Source organism: Perca fluviatilis, chromosome 15 (genome assembly GCF_010015445.1).
Source record: "Perca fluviatilis chromosome 15, GENO_Pfluv_1.0, whole genome shotgun sequence".
Lineage (NCBI taxonomy): Eukaryota > Metazoa > Chordata > Actinopteri > Perciformes > Percidae > Perca > Perca fluviatilis.
In genome coordinates, this window is record NC_053126.1 from 15526842 (window position 1) to 15544939 (window position 18098).

At 40.9% G+C, this 18098-nt stretch overlaps 5 protein-coding genes across 9 annotated transcripts; 4 read left to right on the plus strand and 1 right to left on the minus strand.

Annotated features, from left to right (window-relative positions):
• The first annotated feature begins 12 nt into the window (after positions 1-12).
• On the plus strand, positions 13-1629 carry rasd2 (RASD family member 2). The gene is made up of 2 exons (XM_039823828.1): positions 13-728; positions 931-1629. Exons 1-2 carry the CDS (start codon positions 191-193, stop codon positions 1455-1457), a joined length of 1065 nt encoding a protein of 354 aa, XP_039679762.1. The 5' UTR covers positions 13-190; the 3' UTR covers positions 1458-1629.
• A 1974-nt stretch (positions 1630-3603) lies between these two features.
• Positions 3604-7685, minus strand: rsad1 (radical S-adenosyl methionine domain containing 1). Of its 2 annotated transcripts, XM_039826253.1 has the most exons (9): positions 7287-7436; positions 6856-6989; positions 6208-6412; positions 5762-6127; positions 5390-5453; positions 5163-5310; positions 4805-4859; positions 4559-4662; positions 3604-4204 (listed from the first exon to the last, which is right to left on the minus strand). In XM_039826253.1, exons 1-9 carry the CDS (start codon positions 7434-7436, stop codon positions 4057-4059), a joined length of 1374 nt encoding a protein of 457 aa, XP_039682187.1. In that variant the 3' UTR covers positions 3604-4056. The 2 variants fall into 2 exon arrangements, with proteins under 2 accessions (XP_039682187.1, XP_039682188.1); XM_039826254.1 differs by lacking the exon at positions 4805-4859 and having other exon boundaries at positions 7287-7685.
• A 1165-nt stretch (positions 7686-8850) lies between these two features.
• On the plus strand, positions 8851-10999 carry LOC120575067 (GTPase IMAP family member 9). Its single transcript, XM_039825664.1, has 2 exons — positions 8851-8978; positions 9718-10999. The coding sequence occupies exons 1-2, from the start codon at positions 8960-8962 to the stop codon at positions 10740-10742; spliced, it is 1044 nt and encodes a 347-aa protein (XP_039681598.1). The 5' UTR covers positions 8851-8959; the 3' UTR covers positions 10743-10999.
• btr02 (bloodthirsty-related gene family, member 2) lies at positions 10780-14265 on the plus strand. 4 transcript variants are annotated; one of them, XM_039825662.1, is made up of 7 exons: positions 10780-11282; positions 12373-12645; positions 12737-12814; positions 12902-13150; positions 13228-13375; positions 13476-13502; positions 13691-14265. In XM_039825662.1, the coding sequence occupies exons 2-7, from the start codon at positions 12376-12378 to the stop codon at positions 14233-14235; spliced, it is 1317 nt and encodes a 438-aa protein (XP_039681596.1). In that variant the 5' UTR covers positions 10780-11282; positions 12373-12375; the 3' UTR covers positions 14236-14265. The 4 variants fall into 4 exon arrangements, with proteins under 4 accessions (XP_039681596.1, XP_039681595.1, XP_039681594.1 ...); XM_039825661.1 differs by having other exon boundaries at positions 10812-11262; XM_039825660.1 differs by lacking the exon at positions 10780-11282 and having other exon boundaries at positions 12056-12645.
• Positions 14266-16105: 1840 nt separating this feature from the next.
• On the plus strand, positions 16106-17026 carry cldnk (claudin k). Its single transcript, XM_039825665.1, has one exon. The coding sequence runs from the start codon at positions 16119-16121 to the stop codon at positions 16764-16766; it is 648 nt and encodes a 215-aa protein (XP_039681599.1). The 5' UTR covers positions 16106-16118; the 3' UTR covers positions 16767-17026.
• Positions 17027-18098: the final 1072 nt, after the last annotated feature.

The window sequence follows — 18098 nt, forward strand, 5'->3', positions numbered from 1 at the left end:
TGCTTTTTCTGTTTGGGGGTGCTCTGGGCTTCTATAAAAGGAGTGTGTTCTCTGGATGAGACGGTGACGCAGGCACTGCGCTTGGTGTGGGTGTATAAAGAGGTGACACCCGGCTCTGTTTCGGCGCACACATAGGGAAGCAAATGGGTTGCTAGGATTTTAGCCTGGAGACGCTTCACAGAACGTGGAGATGAACGCAACTGAGAAGATTTACCTTCCCGTTGATGGCATCCTCGAAATGTTCAACTCTCTCACCGGGCATCTTCAATCAGGCATTACGCACCCAGTTCTTAAGAGCGCAGCCCTTACCCCAGTAGCCCAGAACCCCAAAGTCTCACACATATCGAAGACAGGCATGGCCATCATCAAGACGGGTAAAGGGCTCTGGAGACAACAAGATAAAAGAGTGGTTGCAAGTAGATCGAGTTCTGGCAATCGGCAGGTTTCGACTGATAAACTCCCAAAAAGGTCCGTGGATCTGCTGGAGTTGGGTCTGACCAAGCCCAGGAACTGTCACAGAATAGTTGTGCTTGGCGCACCCAAAGTAGGTAAAACCAACATCCTCCAGTGGTTCTTGGGTAAGAAGTTTGAAGAGCACTACGAACCCACAACCGAGGATTTCCACAGAAAACTGTTCCACATAGGAGGGGAGGCATATCAGGTCGATCTTCTGGACGCTGCAAGCGAGAGGGACTTCCCTGCTAAACGGAGGTTATCCATACTGACAGGTAAGCCCTGTGATTATTAAAAAGCATTGCAGTTGTGTTAAGTAGGCTAAGATGTTTACTATTATTTTTTAAAGAGAAACTGTAGACCTACAATTGTTTGTGTTTTAGGAATATAATTTAACATAAATATGCCATAATAACCTCACTATTGATTTAGTCTTTTGTCAACAATTAAAGTGACGCTCTCTCTGTCTCTCTCCAGGTGACACCTTCCTGCTTGTGTTCAGTTTGGATGACAGAGAGTCCTTCAATGAAGTCTGTGAGCGGCTCAACGAGATCAAAGCTGCTAAGGCAAAGTTACTGAACAAATTAAAACATCCCGCGAGAGTACCACCAGTCGTGATTTGCGGAAATAAAGCGGACTTGGAGGCACAGAGGGCCGTCAGACGGTCAGAGGTAACAGAAATTCTCGGCGAGGACGTCGCGTTCTTCGAAACCTCTGCTAAAGAAGGCACCGGAATGGAAGGTGTGTTCACGGCCCTAGCCACTCTGGGCGGAATGCCTGTCGAGACGAGTCCGTCACGGCACCAGATCATATCCATCCTCACCTATCAGTCGATGTGCATCGGCCAGCGAGGCAGGAGAGGGAACCGGGGACTCGGTGCGCCCTGTGCCGCCGTCGATCCTCTGGCTGTCCGCCCGAGCTTCACCAGCGACCTGCGGCTGGTGCTAGAATCAAGCACCAAGCACAACAAACCCAACAAACCCGAGATGTGTCAGATTCAATGAATTGTGATCCTTCTCGATAAACCAATTGCAGTAGTATGCTGCAATTTCATATTATGTAAGGAGTTATACTCCGTATAGCACCTGGCTGGACCAGTGCAATCATCTTTTGTTTTTGTAGACCTATATGTAACTATTTATATTATCCTATAATAAAACATATTTCTAATTGTCATATGTGTTTTTGTAATATCATTCATTTTTTTCAGACATTCAAGAGTAAGTTCAATGTGATAGAGATATAATTAGATTGTGTTCACTGTTCATGGACGTCAGCAGTCCATTGCTTTCAAGTGACGATGCACAACATGACCATACGTGTGTGGGAGGACACTCAGCGTGAGGAGATGACTCACACACATCTAATATTTGTGATCAGAAAGGAGAGATTGTTCACTTTTTAAATCGTGAGCCGTGATACTGTGAATGGCATCAAGAGCAGATGTGTTACAATGCCTGGTTAAGCAGCACTAATAGCCTACACACTCATGTGTCTCCATGGTGTTTCGAGGAAAACACAAAGAGCATCATGTATTAAAGAGGGAGTGGTAGAGAGACGTAATGGACTCAGCACCATGGAGAGAGAGCCCACATCAAACTCAGCTCTACCACTGAGTAGAAATTTAATTTATATCCTGAAAAACAGTCAGCCTTTTCTTTTTTTAACCAACCCACTCTTCAGGTCTCTTGGGATAAAAACTATTGTGTGGGTTGTACACTCAGAGTGCCCTTGATTTGTGAAAAAGATGGTTTTGAGTATCCTGCAATGAACTGATAAAGTACTCTGTGCTGCTAGGATGTTAATGTTCAGTTCAGTACTTTAAAGTCTGGCCAGGTATTATATGTCCATCACTGTATTCCCTTTCTAAACCTTCTCTCACAAATACTATAATGATTGATGCAAATGAATGCCTTTAGGTTCTTCGCTGTAAAGTGAAGGTAATGATTCTTTATGGAGTGGGAAATAGAACCAGATCGCAGTTGCTGAAGCTGGTGGTGCTGCAGAGGACTCATCATCAGGCCTCATGAATCATAGAGCAGAGAGTGACTGGTTTCTCCAGCCTTTCCACTCAGAGCATCGTGATCACTGCAGCAAACTACAGGGATTGTACGCAAGTTCTGCTCATAACAGCCTTATAAATAACAAATTCCCAGTGCACAGTTATGTCTGGATGCACAAGCACATATTTTCCAGTGGCTTCTGTAAGGATAACACTGTGGGATGCTTATATGAGCATACAAATACATAAACACTACAACATGGTTGATTCAAATGTCTGCTTTTAAACTAAGTGTTTATTAATCTCTCTGGCTGTAACAGCACTTCAAAGCAATTATAGTTCTTACTAGAAAGTGAGAGGGCATACATCATTGGTGTTCAATCACTTATAGTCTCTCCTGCACAATCTTTTATTTTGATTAGAATTAAAGTGTTGCTGAATGGGTCAGTGAATTGCTTCGAATAACATCCATTAACACATCCTGTATCCACATCAAACTGAAACATTTGATAACACTAGATTTTATAGTCCATAATGTCTTTAAAATGTGTCTTTTCCTACACTCAGTGCCAAATGACAAAGTTATGAGACTGTATCAGTTGTTATTTGACTTAAGTTAGTTTAGTTTGTTGGGTTTATAATTCAAAACTTTTTCTCCAAATTACCCATTCATAAGGATTAATACATTTATGCTCCAGAAGAGAGTTGGAGTCTATTTAAAGAAGAAGATGCAATTTCCTGTGTACTGGGAGAGTAATAATTATGTTTAAAAGACAGTAAAATTGCTTATTGAAAAATGTTTCCAGCCAAGCAATAATTTCATGATAGCCCTTGTAAGCTTTTAAACATACAGTATATTACCATTGAATGTTCTATGAGTCTAAGCCTGTCACGATAACAATTTTTGCATGGACGATAAATTGTCCCAGAAATTATTGCGATAAACGATAATATTGTTGTTCTGAGACCATTAATAATATAATATAATAATAATGCAGGTACACCTTTTCAAAGATCAATAAACTTTATTTCTAAAGAATATTTAACACTGGAACTGGAAGACATTATAAATATCCACAAATGAACAAAACAACCAAAAACAATAAATAAAATGGACTCTCAGTCTCTGTTAACAAAAAATGCACTGGAATAAAAACCAAACACAATCAAAAACAATAAATATCCGGCCGCGATAATTTCCATTTAAAAATGATCAAGCTCATTTTTATTTATCATGCGATTAATTGATTTATTGCATATTGCAACAGGCCTATCTGAGTCCCATCTAACCAGAGTGATGGCAGTTCTTACAGTAGGATACGGAGTCAAATTAAAATAAAATCCTGTGGGGCCTGTTTTATTTCTCTATAAATAGGGTAAAATAAGGGGCTGTTCCCATGACAGCTAAACAGCAAAGTAACACTGATATGTGAAAAATGGCAAAGCCTTATATAAGGAATTTCAATATTGAAGATAAAACTTAAATAAGTCAGATTTGGCCTGTAAATATCTGCCTGTTTTCAGGATTGCTATTTTTACATGTCTTGCCAGCCTAACCCAGAAACAAGCTTAGTTAGATAGATGCTCTATTAACATTACTGTCATTGTGGGTTGGAGATCCTCTTTGTTTGTCCATCAGCATGGTGGTCCATTTGTAGTCTCTGACTGATTTGTCTTTCCAGCATCACCAGTAGAGCTGGAAGTATGCTGTCCAGTAAGGCCAGTCCATCCCAGGAGCAGCGCAGGCCTCTAATAAGAAGGAAAGAAGAAAAATCTTACAAAAGAGAATGAGTGTAGCTGCAACGATAGGTTGATTATCGATTAGTTGTCATTTTTAAATAAAAAAAAGCCAAACATTTCTTGGTCCCAGCTTCTCAAATGTGATGCTTTTGTTTGTCTTATATTGTACTTTACTGAATATTTTGGGGTTTTGGACTGATGATAAGTAAAATTACCTATATGAATACATCGTCCTATTTTCTGAACAAAATGATAAATCAAGAAAACCAGCAGAATAATAGATAATGAAAAGAATTGTTGCAGCTCTAAACAAGCGGGTAATCCTTCACTTGCCAGTGAAAATGTAAATGAGTCATGAGTCACCTGTCATCCAGAATAAGTTGTCCACTCTGTAGCAATTCTTGGACGTCGTTGGATATACCAAAGACTTCATGGAGGCCCAGTTGAGGGCTAAACAACTCCCAATGCTGTTAAATACCACAAACAACATTATCACATTTCTCAAAATGTGCTGAATACTGAACATAACCTTCAATGACAGAGAAGATTACACAGAAACGTATAGAATTTCTTCCATCAGTGCATTTCATGTTGGTATAAAGGGTTCACCTTGTGATTAATGCCCTTGGACATTCTCATTCCCATCACCAGCACCTCCTCCAATCTGGCAAAGAAACATCTTTCATATGATAACTTCACAGTGACCAGACTTTGATAACGACAAGGACAGGACAGAGTGAGCAAATGGACAAGTCTGATAATAGCGTTTCACAAGGACAGAATGTCTGAGAAAGCAAGCACATGTACACCCACCTCCGACACTATGCTTCTCACACTGTGGATTGGCTGATACAAAATTGTTACATTTCACATGAAAATGATAGCTTGCCCCCTTGTGTAATAACCAAATACACTCATTACAACACAAAAACACACAACCCTATTGCCTGTAAGTGCAACAGCTCACAGTTCAAGATGACTGAGTTGAATCCGCCTCCGTGTACCATGTCCCCTCTGCTGGACTTCACGGATCCAGACATCTGGCTCCAGAGTCTGGGTCCGGGCCTCCCGAACGACACCTCCCTCCCCGCGAGGAACAAACCGCCCGTGTGCTCCTGCCACAGACAAAAATGTTAACTTTTCCACAAGTACAATATTTATCAATCACTGCTTACAATCTAGATAATAGCTCACCTGGGCCGACACCAATGTACTGTCTTCCCTTCCAGTAGCTCGTATTGTGATGACTCACTGCCTTCTACATAACACAAAGTGAAGCATTATCGTGTAGTCGTGATTGTTCCTCTCAGACGTGTACGTGAGGTAACATGGTGCAAAACAGAGTGGATATCTCCCATGTTGGTGGAGACATTGCATCAGAAACAAAAGAGAAAAGATGAATAATAGTTATTGTGTTTTATATGTTGTTGTGTAATGCATGTTTATTCCTTATAATAGGCACTTTGCATGAAGTATTCCAAAGGTTTTTTACTAATAAACTAAAAGAATAAATGTCCCCTAAGGTGAGGAGGACAGAAGTCAGCCAACTTTCTGCTCAGGACTTACGTGTCTTGCAAAGTTAGACACCTCGTATTGCAGAAAGCCATGCTGGTGAAGTATCCTCCTGGCACACTGGTACATCTCTGCTGTCACATCTTCAGCGGGCATGGTCACCTCTCCTCCTAGCACCTGTTTGAACAGCTGGGTGCCTCGCTCCAACGTCAGCTGGTACAGAGACACATGGTCATCGCACACCCTCAATAGTTCAGACAACTCGTTCTCCCAGGATTCAGCGCTCTGTTTGGGCCGACCGAACATGACATCCACCGACACCCTCCCAGGGCACAGCCTCCTGGCCTCTTCCACAGTTTGCAAAGCCTGATGAGAGCTGTGGTCTCTTCCCAGAATTTTCAAATCCCCATCCTGCAAAGACTGAAGAATTGAAAATGTGACACATGCAACTACACAGTTCCTAATCTAATCTTCTGTAATCTTATAGATGATATATTCACCTGGACCCCGATGGAGAAACGATTCACCCCTGCACGGCAATAGTCCTCTAACTTTGACTTTCCCACAGGAGTAGGGTTGACCTCGAGCGTGACCTCAGCCTTATCTGAGAGATACGCCCGCCTGGAAACACTTTCCAGGACTGCAGCAATGGTTGAGGGATGAGCCAGGCTTGGAGTTCCACCACCAAAAAATACCGAGGTAATACTGCATGGAAATATCAAAATAAAGGGTGGGTGAAGGCATGTGTTAAAAGCTGATTTAATGTGGAAAGTAGGGCTGGGCGATATTACATCGATATATGAAACTAGACATTGTCTTAGACTTTGTATATCCTAATATCATAATATGACACATGCTGTTTTTTCCTGGTTGTAAAGGCTGCATTACAGTAAAGTGATGTCATTTTCTGAATTTACCAGACTGTTCTAGCTGTTCATTATTTCCCTTTACCCATTGAGGCATTATATCCATGTTACTGATGACAATTTATCAAAAAATCTCATTGTGTCTATATTTTGTGAAAGCGCCAATTGTCAGCCCTACAATATCGCCACAGTATCAATATTGAGGTATTTGGTTAAAAAAACATTGTGATTTTTTTTATTTTGTCCATATCTCTATTGGAAAGTCTAAGAAAATCACCATACCAAGAAACTTGACTGAGCTGCAGCAATGTCTCAGTCTCCCGCTGAAGGCACTCAGTCATCATGTGGTCATTGTTCTCTCTGCGTATATACTTGTTAAAGTTGCAGTAGGAACACCTTCTGAGGCAATACGGCCACTGTAGAAGAAGAGAGAAAGAAGGTTAGTTATTTGACATTAGTTGGGCAAAGTTCCTAGACATGACAGTATTTGCATTAGACTGAAAAAATAGATTTAATTCAGTGCATGGGTATGAATATTACTGGAATTGTTGGGTCTTTGTACATTATAGAGTGTGGTCTAGACCTACTCTATCTGTAAAGTGTCTTGAGATAAAATCTTGTTATGATTTGATAAATAAAATTGAATTTAATTGAACTTAACATTTATCTGCATAGAAATATTTAATCCGTTAAATTGACCAAAGCCAGCTCACGTGCACGTAGAGAGATGCCTGCTTTGTTAGACGTGGATGGCCTGCCCGTTCAAATACATCCTCACTTATTTCTCCGCCAGAAGCCTCAGAGAAGCAGCGCAGACCGGGAGAGAAGGCACGTCTGGCCGCAGGCAGCGTGTGTTTGATCATTCTGGGGACAGTGTTTGTATCTATCTGTCTGAAGGTTGTCCTTCACCTGAACACATGGTCCCGAAGCGGCTACACGAGTCTGGCTCCATCATAAAGATAAAAATGGTAGCCTATCAAAGTTTCCATGACAACAATGTGGCAGGAGTTACTAATGGACTAAGTAGCGTAAAGTCATTATTTTGTCTGTTTACAAATCTCTTCTGGTGGTTGACTTGTGACGTCGCTCCAAACAGGAAATACATAAATGTGATTTCCTCTTTGTGTGTTACACAGTTTGACCACTCAGAGGCGCTGTAGTAGGCCTATTAATGGCGCAAGGGTTCTCTCACTTCTTGTCCACTAAATTCTAGGTTGATGAAACTTACCAAATTCCATGCAAGTGAAAACTAACTTTAGCAATAAATCACACTCTGACTCTGAAAACTCTAAAAAATGGCTTAACCTGTTCAAATCCACCTCTATTTCCCTTTCCCAATTGCTTATAACAGAAGAATTGCAAGGCCAAAATGCATGTATGAGGCTTCATTTGAAACCTAAAATGTTCTTTTTTTTAATTAAAGAGAGGTTGGTGACTTTTTCCGTTATTGAACGAGCAATGGTGTGTGCCCAGGTGCTTGATCACTTTAACCATGCACCTGTAAAACTGCTTTCACAGTTTGTATGGAGAATGTGAATTTATCTGAATATTTATTCTATTCATGTTGGCCTTTTGGCATGAGGCTGGTCTGCAGGTTTTTGTAAACACCGTTATTTGTGGCAGTGTCAACACATAGCCTATATTTAGAATATAAATCTGTGCTCTACTCACACAGGATCAAACCAATTTAATGAGCTATTGATTTCTCTGGTCCCCAGAAATAACACTGTCTGGTGAGCTGACAGTGAGATAACCTTGTAGGGTCCCATTTTGAAATCAGTGCTAATTTTAACAATAAAAGTATTCACTCACCAGGGTTACAGTTACTTAAATATCTTCATCATTTTGATGTTAGAGCCAACTCAGCTCTTTTAGTGGATAAACAACTCACCAGTCAATGCTTGTCATCTTCAAATAATTACCTCTGACCAGCATGATGGTTATATAAGTCAAAAATCTGACGTGTGGGTATATGTTAATAAAGAAATGAGCCACCACATCCACCACAAATAAAATGTAGGCTGTTAATCCTCTCTCATCCTTAACAATTTTACCTGAGTACAAAATACAAAAGTACAAAACAAAGTACTTCATCTAAGTATTTAATTAAGAATGTCAATATGAATGTGCTCACTAGCAGCTTCCAACCCTGGGGACATTTTCCACTTATACAATATTAAATCTAGTACCAATTACCTAATTGAGAGAGAGAGAGAGAGAGAGAGAGAGAAAAAAAAAAAAAAAAAAAAAAAAAAAAAAGAGACAGAGAGAGGTGTTTTCATTGAATACATAGAACAGTTATGTTATGACTTCAGTCTAGTGAGAAGCTGGAAAACTTTGTGATAATCCAAATTAAAAGAGTGAATCAGTGCTGTAAATCTGCCAAATGGATAAAAGAAAGAAAGGTAAGCTCACTGATTTAATATTCTGCCTACAAGGGCTACAAAATAGCCTATGGCATGGACTCTGCTGTCCTTTAACTAAAGCTACAAAGCTAAAAGAAGCTTTATCAGTTTGCATGCTGTTTAGAAGCAATTTTGTACAGACATTCATGTGCCCAGAGGATAAATCCCAATGACTTTGGAGATTCTCTGACTTTTCTTCTAGCGCCACTTTAAAAGGTTGATTCGTTTTAGGTGAAATACTTGCCATGATATTTGTAACCACTTTGGTGATCCTTAGACTTTTATGTAGTGCATTTATTAACATTTCAATTTGTCTAATACTTTGGTTTATGACCAAATACCTACCAAATTAGTTACATTCCTATCAGTCTCAGCAGTAATTTCTGTTTTATGCTAATTAGTAAAGTTTAGTATGGTGAAAAGGGCAACCTTTATACCTGCTTAACATCACCATCTTAGCATTGTCGTTGTGAGCATGTTATTATTCCAACATTACCATTTACCTCAAAACATAGCCTCACAGAGGCTTGTCTTGTAGTCTTGTACAACAGTGATTGTAGATAAGTCACTCGTTTTATCAATGGAGTCGTTTTTCTTCACCCCTCTTTATTATTTTGTTACATATGAATTTGATAAACTTAAACGCTAACAATTCTATGGAAAGAGAATGTACAAACATTATATACATTACCAATGATAAGTGTGAGCAAATGCACATTACGTTTTGTATTTTTAAAAGGATCTCCTACAGAATTAAGGCTTATGGTGGTCGGCAGCAGGGGACCTTGGCAGTTCCTTCTAACAAATGCCATACTTGGGAGGGAGGAGTATTCAAACGATATCACTGGCATTTCTGACAGCAGGAAGAGCACTGGAGAGCTGGCTGGTAGACGAGTGGCTGTGGTCAATGGACCAAACATCTTTGACAAGGATATATCTCAAACTAAAAGGAAGATGGAGCTGAGAAGGTCTAAGTGCTTATGTATTCCTGGTCCCCATGCCTTTCTTGTTGTCTTTGACATGGAGAAAATCTCCCCGAATGAAATAAGAACCCCCAAATTGTTGAGGAAACGCTTTGGAAGACATTGTCCGAGGCACTGCATGGTTCTCCTGGCTTATGAAGGAAACCTGGAGGGAGCTGACCTGGAAGACAGGGTGCAGAAGAGTGACTGGCCCCTGAAGGAACTGATCGAGAAGTTCGGTGGACGCTTTCACGTTTTCAGCAAGAACTGGAGAGATTGCAGCCAGGAAAGAGTGCTGCTGCAGAAGATCGAGAGGATGGTCGCCTCCTTAGGAGGGGGCTGCTTCTCCAGCAGAAGTTTCCAGAAGGCTGAGGACTGTGTGAGGAAGGAGGAGAAGAGGCTCATGAAGCAGAGGACAGCAGAGATAGAGAAGACATGGAGGGAGATGGAGAAGCAATACATAGCGGAGGAGCTGTATCACCAGAAGGACGCCTACACCAGCAGTGTCAGTGCTGAGATCAGAGCCAAGGCGGAGATGGACAATGGATGGCTCAGAACCTCCATGGCAAAAGGACTAGGGACGGGTTTAGTTGTGGGAGCTGTCATGGGTGCACTGTTTGGGTCCATAGAGGGGCCAGGAGGGATGGTTCTTTATGGGATCATAGGTGGTGCAGTAGGTGGATCGGCAGGAGGAACAGCCCAGGTAGCTATAGAGCATATTGAAGACAGAGTGGCTCCTCCTGCCCGACTGAACTTTAACTCAATCTTCATCAATCGCTTTTTTGCAGCTCCTCGTCCATGACAGCGAATTTTTCAGGAATAAAATGAAATGAAATGTATCTAAATATTGCTTATGTAGTTTTTAAGGCTGACTTGATACCAAAGTAGATAAGAAAATGTACCACTACCTTTAGGTTAAAACTAAAGCTTGGCTTGTTCTATGCAATGCAGCTGAAGTGAATTACTGATGGTCACAAACACTAAATCTCATGGCTGATTTGAACTGTAAATTTGTATTTTGAATAAACCAGTTGTCATTTGTGACAGCACATGTGAGAATTTGTTGTTTGGCGACCACAAAATTCAATCTCCAACATTTCCTGGTGTCTCACTGTAGGTTAGTTAAAGAGTAGCTCAGATAACATTCAGGGTGGAGTCTCAACTGAGAGTGCCATTGTCTAAAGCATTGCCCCTTTCCTAGATAACACACACCTTAGTGCAGCTGTTCAGTGTAAACCATTAGCACTCTACGTATATTACCTGAAACTGTGAATAGAAGGAGACTGAAAGCAGTGTTACCTGAACAAGATCAACCTGAAGAGGTAAGACCACACTCTGCTCGGTAAACGTTTTTACCTTTACATTACTTTCTGTTTTACTTTTGGAAAAGCTACCTATTTTCCTTTGAATTCAGACCTTCAAATCATTTATGGACATGTTGCATAATCTGAGAGTGTTTTATGAATGTCAGTGTAGACAAAACTTCCGTAGTTGCTGTTTTGTTTTGTGTTGACTTGTACTGTTGCCCCCCCCCAACCCCTGACGTAACAAACACTTTGGTTGCTACCTGTTTGACCACATACTTAACATCACATGTTTTACTTAGCTGCTTCTGTTCTTTGTTAGTGAATCTCTCCTTGATCACAAAGAAATTATTTTTGACTCAAATGTCCGTGACAATGACAATGGTAGAAAACAATCAGAGAGGGCTAGACTTCACTAAGTAAAAATAATCACATATCCTGTCCTTAGTGTATCATTGCATAATATGAGAGGAGTGCCATTCTGCTCAAGAACATGACGTCCCATTTTTCCTGAGACTCTGAATGCTGCATGGCTGAACTGAAAATATTTGTGCTTTGACATTTGAGATGCTTACAAATGCTCCTTTTTAAGGAGGTCAGTGGCAAGATCTTTAGTTCAAGATGGAATATTTGATTTGATAATACTTTGCATTTATCAAATTTGCAGTATGTAGCTTTGACAGACAGCATGTATCAATATCTTCTCAAATACAGTGGGGGAGCACATTTACTTGAGTACTGTACTCATGTACAATTTTGAGGTATTTGTATTTGTAATGTTTCCATTTTCTGCTTCTTTATTCTTATATAATACATTTGAGGGAAATATTGTACTTTTTACTCCACTACATTTACAGTGTATAACATATATAGGTTGTAGTTACTTTACAAATGCTACTTACACATTGATTCATCAGTAATTTCAATCTAATAATGTCATCAGAAAAACTTTACTGCAGAACCAGTGCTTTTTTCATACTTTTATTACATTTTGGTAATGGTGTTACCTTATTTACCATTCAAACACAACACTCCCTCAAGTGCAAGCTTATTGAATTCAAAATCCTCAAAAGAACAGAAAAAAGCTTCCTCGTACTGTTGACATTGTCATGTCATTGTCATTTTCAGAGTATGGCCTCTACAATTAGCCTCCTGCCCGAGAAACACTTCTTGTGCTCTCTGTGTAGAGACATCTTCACCAGCCCGGTGACCATACCATGTGGACACAGTTTCTGCTTATCCTGTCTCAGCCACTACTGGACACGACACCAGTCCAAATACTGCCCCCACTGTAAGAGACTGTTTACAGACAAGCCTGACCTCAGCGTCAACCGCATTCTGGCAGAAGTCTCACACAACTACAGGACGGCTCGACCACAGAAACCACCCGATGAGGAAATGGTACTTTATTGCATTGTCAGTTATTCAATCATATGTGATCTAATAAGTGTTACATATAATATATTTGTGAATGCTTATGTCACTGATACAGGTAATAGATGTTGAGCAAATGATTCAGGAAAGGCTGCAGAAGATAGAAAGGTTGAAATATTCTCTCGAGCTCCAAAAGGTGCGTCGGAAAACTCTGCATCATTAAAAATCTTTGTTTAAAAAAAAGGATATAATTACATGATGATGCATGTTGATGTCCAATCAGAACTCCTACCTCAGAGAAGTGCGAGAGAGCCAGAAGGTCTTCTCTGCCCTCGTACATGCTATGGAAAAAAATCACAAAGCGGTGGTTGATGCAATTGAGGAGAGACAGAGAGAGGAGGATAAAAAAGTAGAAACATTGGTCAAAGAGATCGAACAGGAGATCCAGGAGCTGAGGAAGGAGACCACTGAACCTGAACCTCAGATTCCTGTAAACAGTGATCAAAGTGACGATACAAAGCAAGTTACGGTGGTAAGCACCTTCTGCAGATAATATATTGATATTGGTGACTGGCTACAAACAGTGAAAACTTTGTTCATGTCATGCAGAACATTGTTCCCACAATATGCCCCTCTGAGATGAAGGATTGGTCCAAGGTTACCATAGAAACTGACCCTTGTGTTGGGGTCACCAGACGAGCACTGGCAGACATAATGGAAAAGATAAAGGTAGAAGTCAACAGGCTCTCCAAATCTGGTGAGTAATTCAGCTTTTATCTTTAAATTAAATGATTAAATAATCATTCTACAATTATTTCAATGACATTTCGTTTTTTCCTATGGCTCTTCTTTGACAGAACTTAAGCGAATAGAGAAATACACAGGTAAGGCTTCATCTACACACAAACACTGTGTAAGGAACTATACACAAATTACTATAGGAGGGGATCCACATAAAACATTGATAATACAATTTAATAAACATAAATATAAGATTTAACCCATCCTCCACCCCAGTCATTTCCTTACAGCCCTTTATTGCTCTTGACCTTTTCTCTTCCCTCTTTCTTAGTGGATGTCAATCTGAGCGCTAAGACAGCCCACCCTTTCCTCTCTGTCTCAGATGACAGAAAACAGGTGAGACACACGGACAAGCTTCAGGAGGTACCAGATAACCCCAAGCGGTTTGACCGCGTGGCGAACGTGCTGGCCAAAGAAAGCCTCAGCAGTGGCAGGTGCTACTGGGAAGTGGAGGTCGGGGAGAAGATCGAGTGGAATCTGGGTGTTGTCAGACAGTCCATAAACAGGAAGGGCAAGTTCACTGTCTGCCCTGCAAATGGTTTCTGGACTTTAAGCCTGAAGGCTGGAGGCCAGTTTATTGCCAACACCTCTCCTGTCACGCCATTGGCACTCGAGCAGAGACCGTGGAAAGTGGGCGTGTTTCTGGACTACACAGAAGGCCGTGTGTCCTTCTACTGCGCAGAATCTGGAGTCCACATTCACACCTTCACAGATACATTTACTGACAGGCTTCATCCGTTCTTCAGTCCTGGTCGCCTGCATGGCGGCAAAAATAGTGCTCCCCTAATCATCTCTTCTAGTTTCTGCAGCATTTAAACATCATACTTAATATTCTGTATTTGTGATTATCTTTTCAGTGTCAATCCAGTATGTGAAATATATTTATTTAATTACAAATCCATATGAAAAACAACAATGAACCACATTTTCCCTGTCAGAACAGTGAACAAGAGGTTGCACAAGGACTGACTCCCTACACTCCAAAACTTCAATGAAACCCATAAACAGATTGAAAAGAAAGAGGAGGGTAGAAGAAAAGAGAAGACTCTCATAAATGAACAAATGAGTCAAAGTCGAAAAAGAAGAGAAAATGGGTGGCCGAGTTGGATGGATGTGAGGGGCTGCAGGGTTGGGACAGAGGTTGACGAGGAGCAGGGAGGGAGGGCACAGCAAAACAGCAGGGCATTGTGTTCATACACCAGGCACTGGGAGACACACTCAAACACATTCACTCATTCACACACTGACACGGCCGTGCACACATGCGCATGCTTCTGCCCACTGCCACACAGACTTGTGCTGGCATCTCGGAGGGCAGCCCCATCTCCAGTCCAGTCCTGGGTGTCGAAACTGATCGACCCTCTCTACTTCAGTTCACCTGACCTCCGAGATAGAGACTCTCCAGCCTTCCTGTGGACTGAACTGAATTCTCAGGGCCGTCATTCACAACTCCAGGCATCCCAACTGATCTACACTAGCAAAGACCAGTAACACTAGGACCAAGGAGAGAAGCGCAAGAACTTCATTTGAGGTAAATATCCTTTATAATATCATCTAATAGTGCATTAGTGACATTTCCAAAAATCTCAAAATCAAATTAAACAATACATTTGTGTGAAATGTGATGAGTTTGGTGGAATATAAAGACTGTTACCAGCAATTCTTGTATTATATGTTGACCTGTGTTTCCAATTAATATCCATATTTTATTGCAATAATTTCCTGAAAAGTATCTCTCTAGGCAGAGATATTAGTTGTACCAAAGATAAGGCTCAAATTCCTAAAGTCTGAGGGCCTTTGAGGAATGTTATAAATTTGTGCACAATAGTTTGTAAAAGTGGGAGAATGTAAGCCTGTCAGAATGATTATTCTGATTTCAAGGATTCATAAGATCCATTGTTATCTGTCCACTTACAACATAGACTTTGCCATTTTATTCATATCTAATCTAACTAAAAATCCCCTCAGATGGGGATCTATTGGATACATGTTTATCTTAAAGAGGTTCAATAGGTAAAGCTTACCTCTTTGACATTTTTGAATCCATCCCTGTCATGAAGCAACCCCTGGATTGATTGTTCAGGGAGGTTTGGATTTACAGAATTACTAAAATGTGGATACTGAAAGCTGTGATAAATAGATGACATAGGTCCTCCTGGCCCACTCTACAAGCCTTCATGAAAGATGCTTGTGTTTCAGAGTCTCCTCATGTTTTTCTGAGATAATCCACTCACCAGGCAAGGCGTAGCTCGACACCCACAGCTGTGTCAAAGACGGCTATTCTCTGTGGTTCTCACTGGAATCCACTAAACATGGGCCTCGCTGCCTGTTTCCAAATATGTATGATAAATATTTGCTCCATTAGTCTTTTCATCCTTTACTGATGTAATGCTCGTTGTTGCGGGTAGTAAGAAGTTAGAAATATGATCTGTAAGATTTGTAGCACTATTTGTATGATGGCTAAACAATGATTCAAATTGGATCTACTTTTTTGTCCATTTCTGATTTTCAGGATACCTGTCCTTGTCTGACCCAAGCCGAGCTAAACGAGATCATCACCTGAAGACTGAGGATCCTGCAGTGGAGCGCAATATTTCCAGTACTGTAGACTCTTTGTGGGACTATAAGTTGTCTTTCTGCAACAAACAAAGACTGAAATAAAACAAAGACAAATCCATCTGATTCAAACACATTTCACCATGGCAACCACGGGCATGCAGTTGCTGGGCCTAATCATGTCCCTTGTGGGGTGGGTGGGTGGGGCGATAGTCTGTGCCATCCCTCTGTGGCGGGTCACTGCCTTCATCGGTAACAACATAGTGACGGCTCAGATCATTTGGGAAGGCCTTTGGATGAATTGCATTGTGCAGAGCACAGGTCAGATCCAGTGTAAGGTGTATGACAGCTTGCTGGCTCTGCCCAGTGACATGCAGGCTGCCCGAGGCCTCACCGTGTTCTCCATTCTGATCTGTGGCCTGGCTCTGTCTCTGGGTGTCCTAGGAGTCAAGTGTACTAAGTGCATCGGTGTAAACAGCGTCAAGGCCCGTATTGCTCGCATCTCGGGCGCCATTTTTGCCATCGCAGGGTTCCTCTACCTTGTGCCCGTCTGCTGGACTGCCCACTCCATCATCAGGGATTTCTATGATCCACATGTGGCAGCCCCACACAAGCGTGAGCTTGGCCCTGCCCTTTACATTGGCTGGGGGGCATCAGCCTTGCTCCTCATTGGGGGATCTCTGCTCTATGCTGGGTCAAGTCCCCCTGGCATGCCAGGCTCTCCCACCTTCAGCAGTGGAGAAAGTAGTCCTCGCAGGGCACCTGCCACACAAGTCAAAGGTTATGTTTAAGTTTCCAAAATTTTGGAATGCCTTCAAGTCCCACAAATACACCCTAAACAATGACAAACCTGACTCCTCTCCTTTTGATTTTGCTACTTGTAATTATTTTATATTTAATGTTATTCCAGTTAGCTTTTTTCTCTGAAAAGCTGCAGGAGGCTGTTTGGGAACAACTGAACTCATTTTATTATTTCATACCTGATATCCTTTAATAACCTTGTTCTCTGTAAGTGTTAAATACAATAAAAGTTTTTGTCCTCCAAATCCTCTACTGAGGGAAATAGTGTGTGTTTACATTTTTATGATAACAGATAAAATATTACTCTGACTGCATGTGTTTGAGAGAAGTATTGTAGTAGTTTTAAAAAGAAAATCTTTGTTTTGCTCCTTTATGTAAACACTACTACTGAGTGGAGAAGAACAATAGAACAATGGAGATGTGTGTACATTTGCTTGTGGTACCATATTGTTAAGAAGTGTGTTTGTGGTCCTCCATCTTCTCCATCTTCCATCTCCTCTTTGGCTACCCTGTACCAGCAACAAAGAAGAAGACATATTTATATTACAACATAAAAATCCTTGTATCCTTTAATTAACAGTGAGTAGAGTAAACCAGGCTCTATTAGTGCAAGTGATCTCAGATCTCACCTCCTTGTCATATTGGACAATAATTTTCTGATATGGCTAAAGTTTTCATCCAATCACATATCTTGGATATTTTAAATGTTATGATATTAAGTTACAAACAGATCAACACAGAAGGTGCAAGTTTGTAACACGTGTGCATGTCTATGTGTCAGTGTCTCTGTGTGTAAGCAATGTGGGATGTTACAAGCCACAGTGGAAAAAGCATAATCTTTATTCATGAGACATTGTTCCGATCCCTCAGATTCTGTGCTCCTTTACTTTTAAGTAAATGATCATCCACAGAGAGTTTTAAAAACAATCAGCGAATTAAAACAATTTGAGAGCCTTGGAGTTTGGTTACTGTACATGCTAACAGCATAGAAAATATACCATGATATTTGCTTTCTATCTGCTGTATCTTTCTGTCCGTAACAGCAGAAGAGAGAGCAACACAATGCCACTTCATAGAGCATTACAGCACCACAATAACAATGGGCACCAGTGTTCCACGTGCCAGGTAGTGACTCATACACGACCTAAGTAGGGCTATACCAATGTTGGTAAAGTAACGCTGTAAATACAGTAAGGCAGACTGTGCTGTTTTACTGTCAATTGTAACGGGGGAAACGTAGCGAGTGAGACAAGTGCACTATTTACATTGTAAATAATCAGTGCAGTGTCTCAAAATAGCTATAAGGTGTAGTACCAACACAA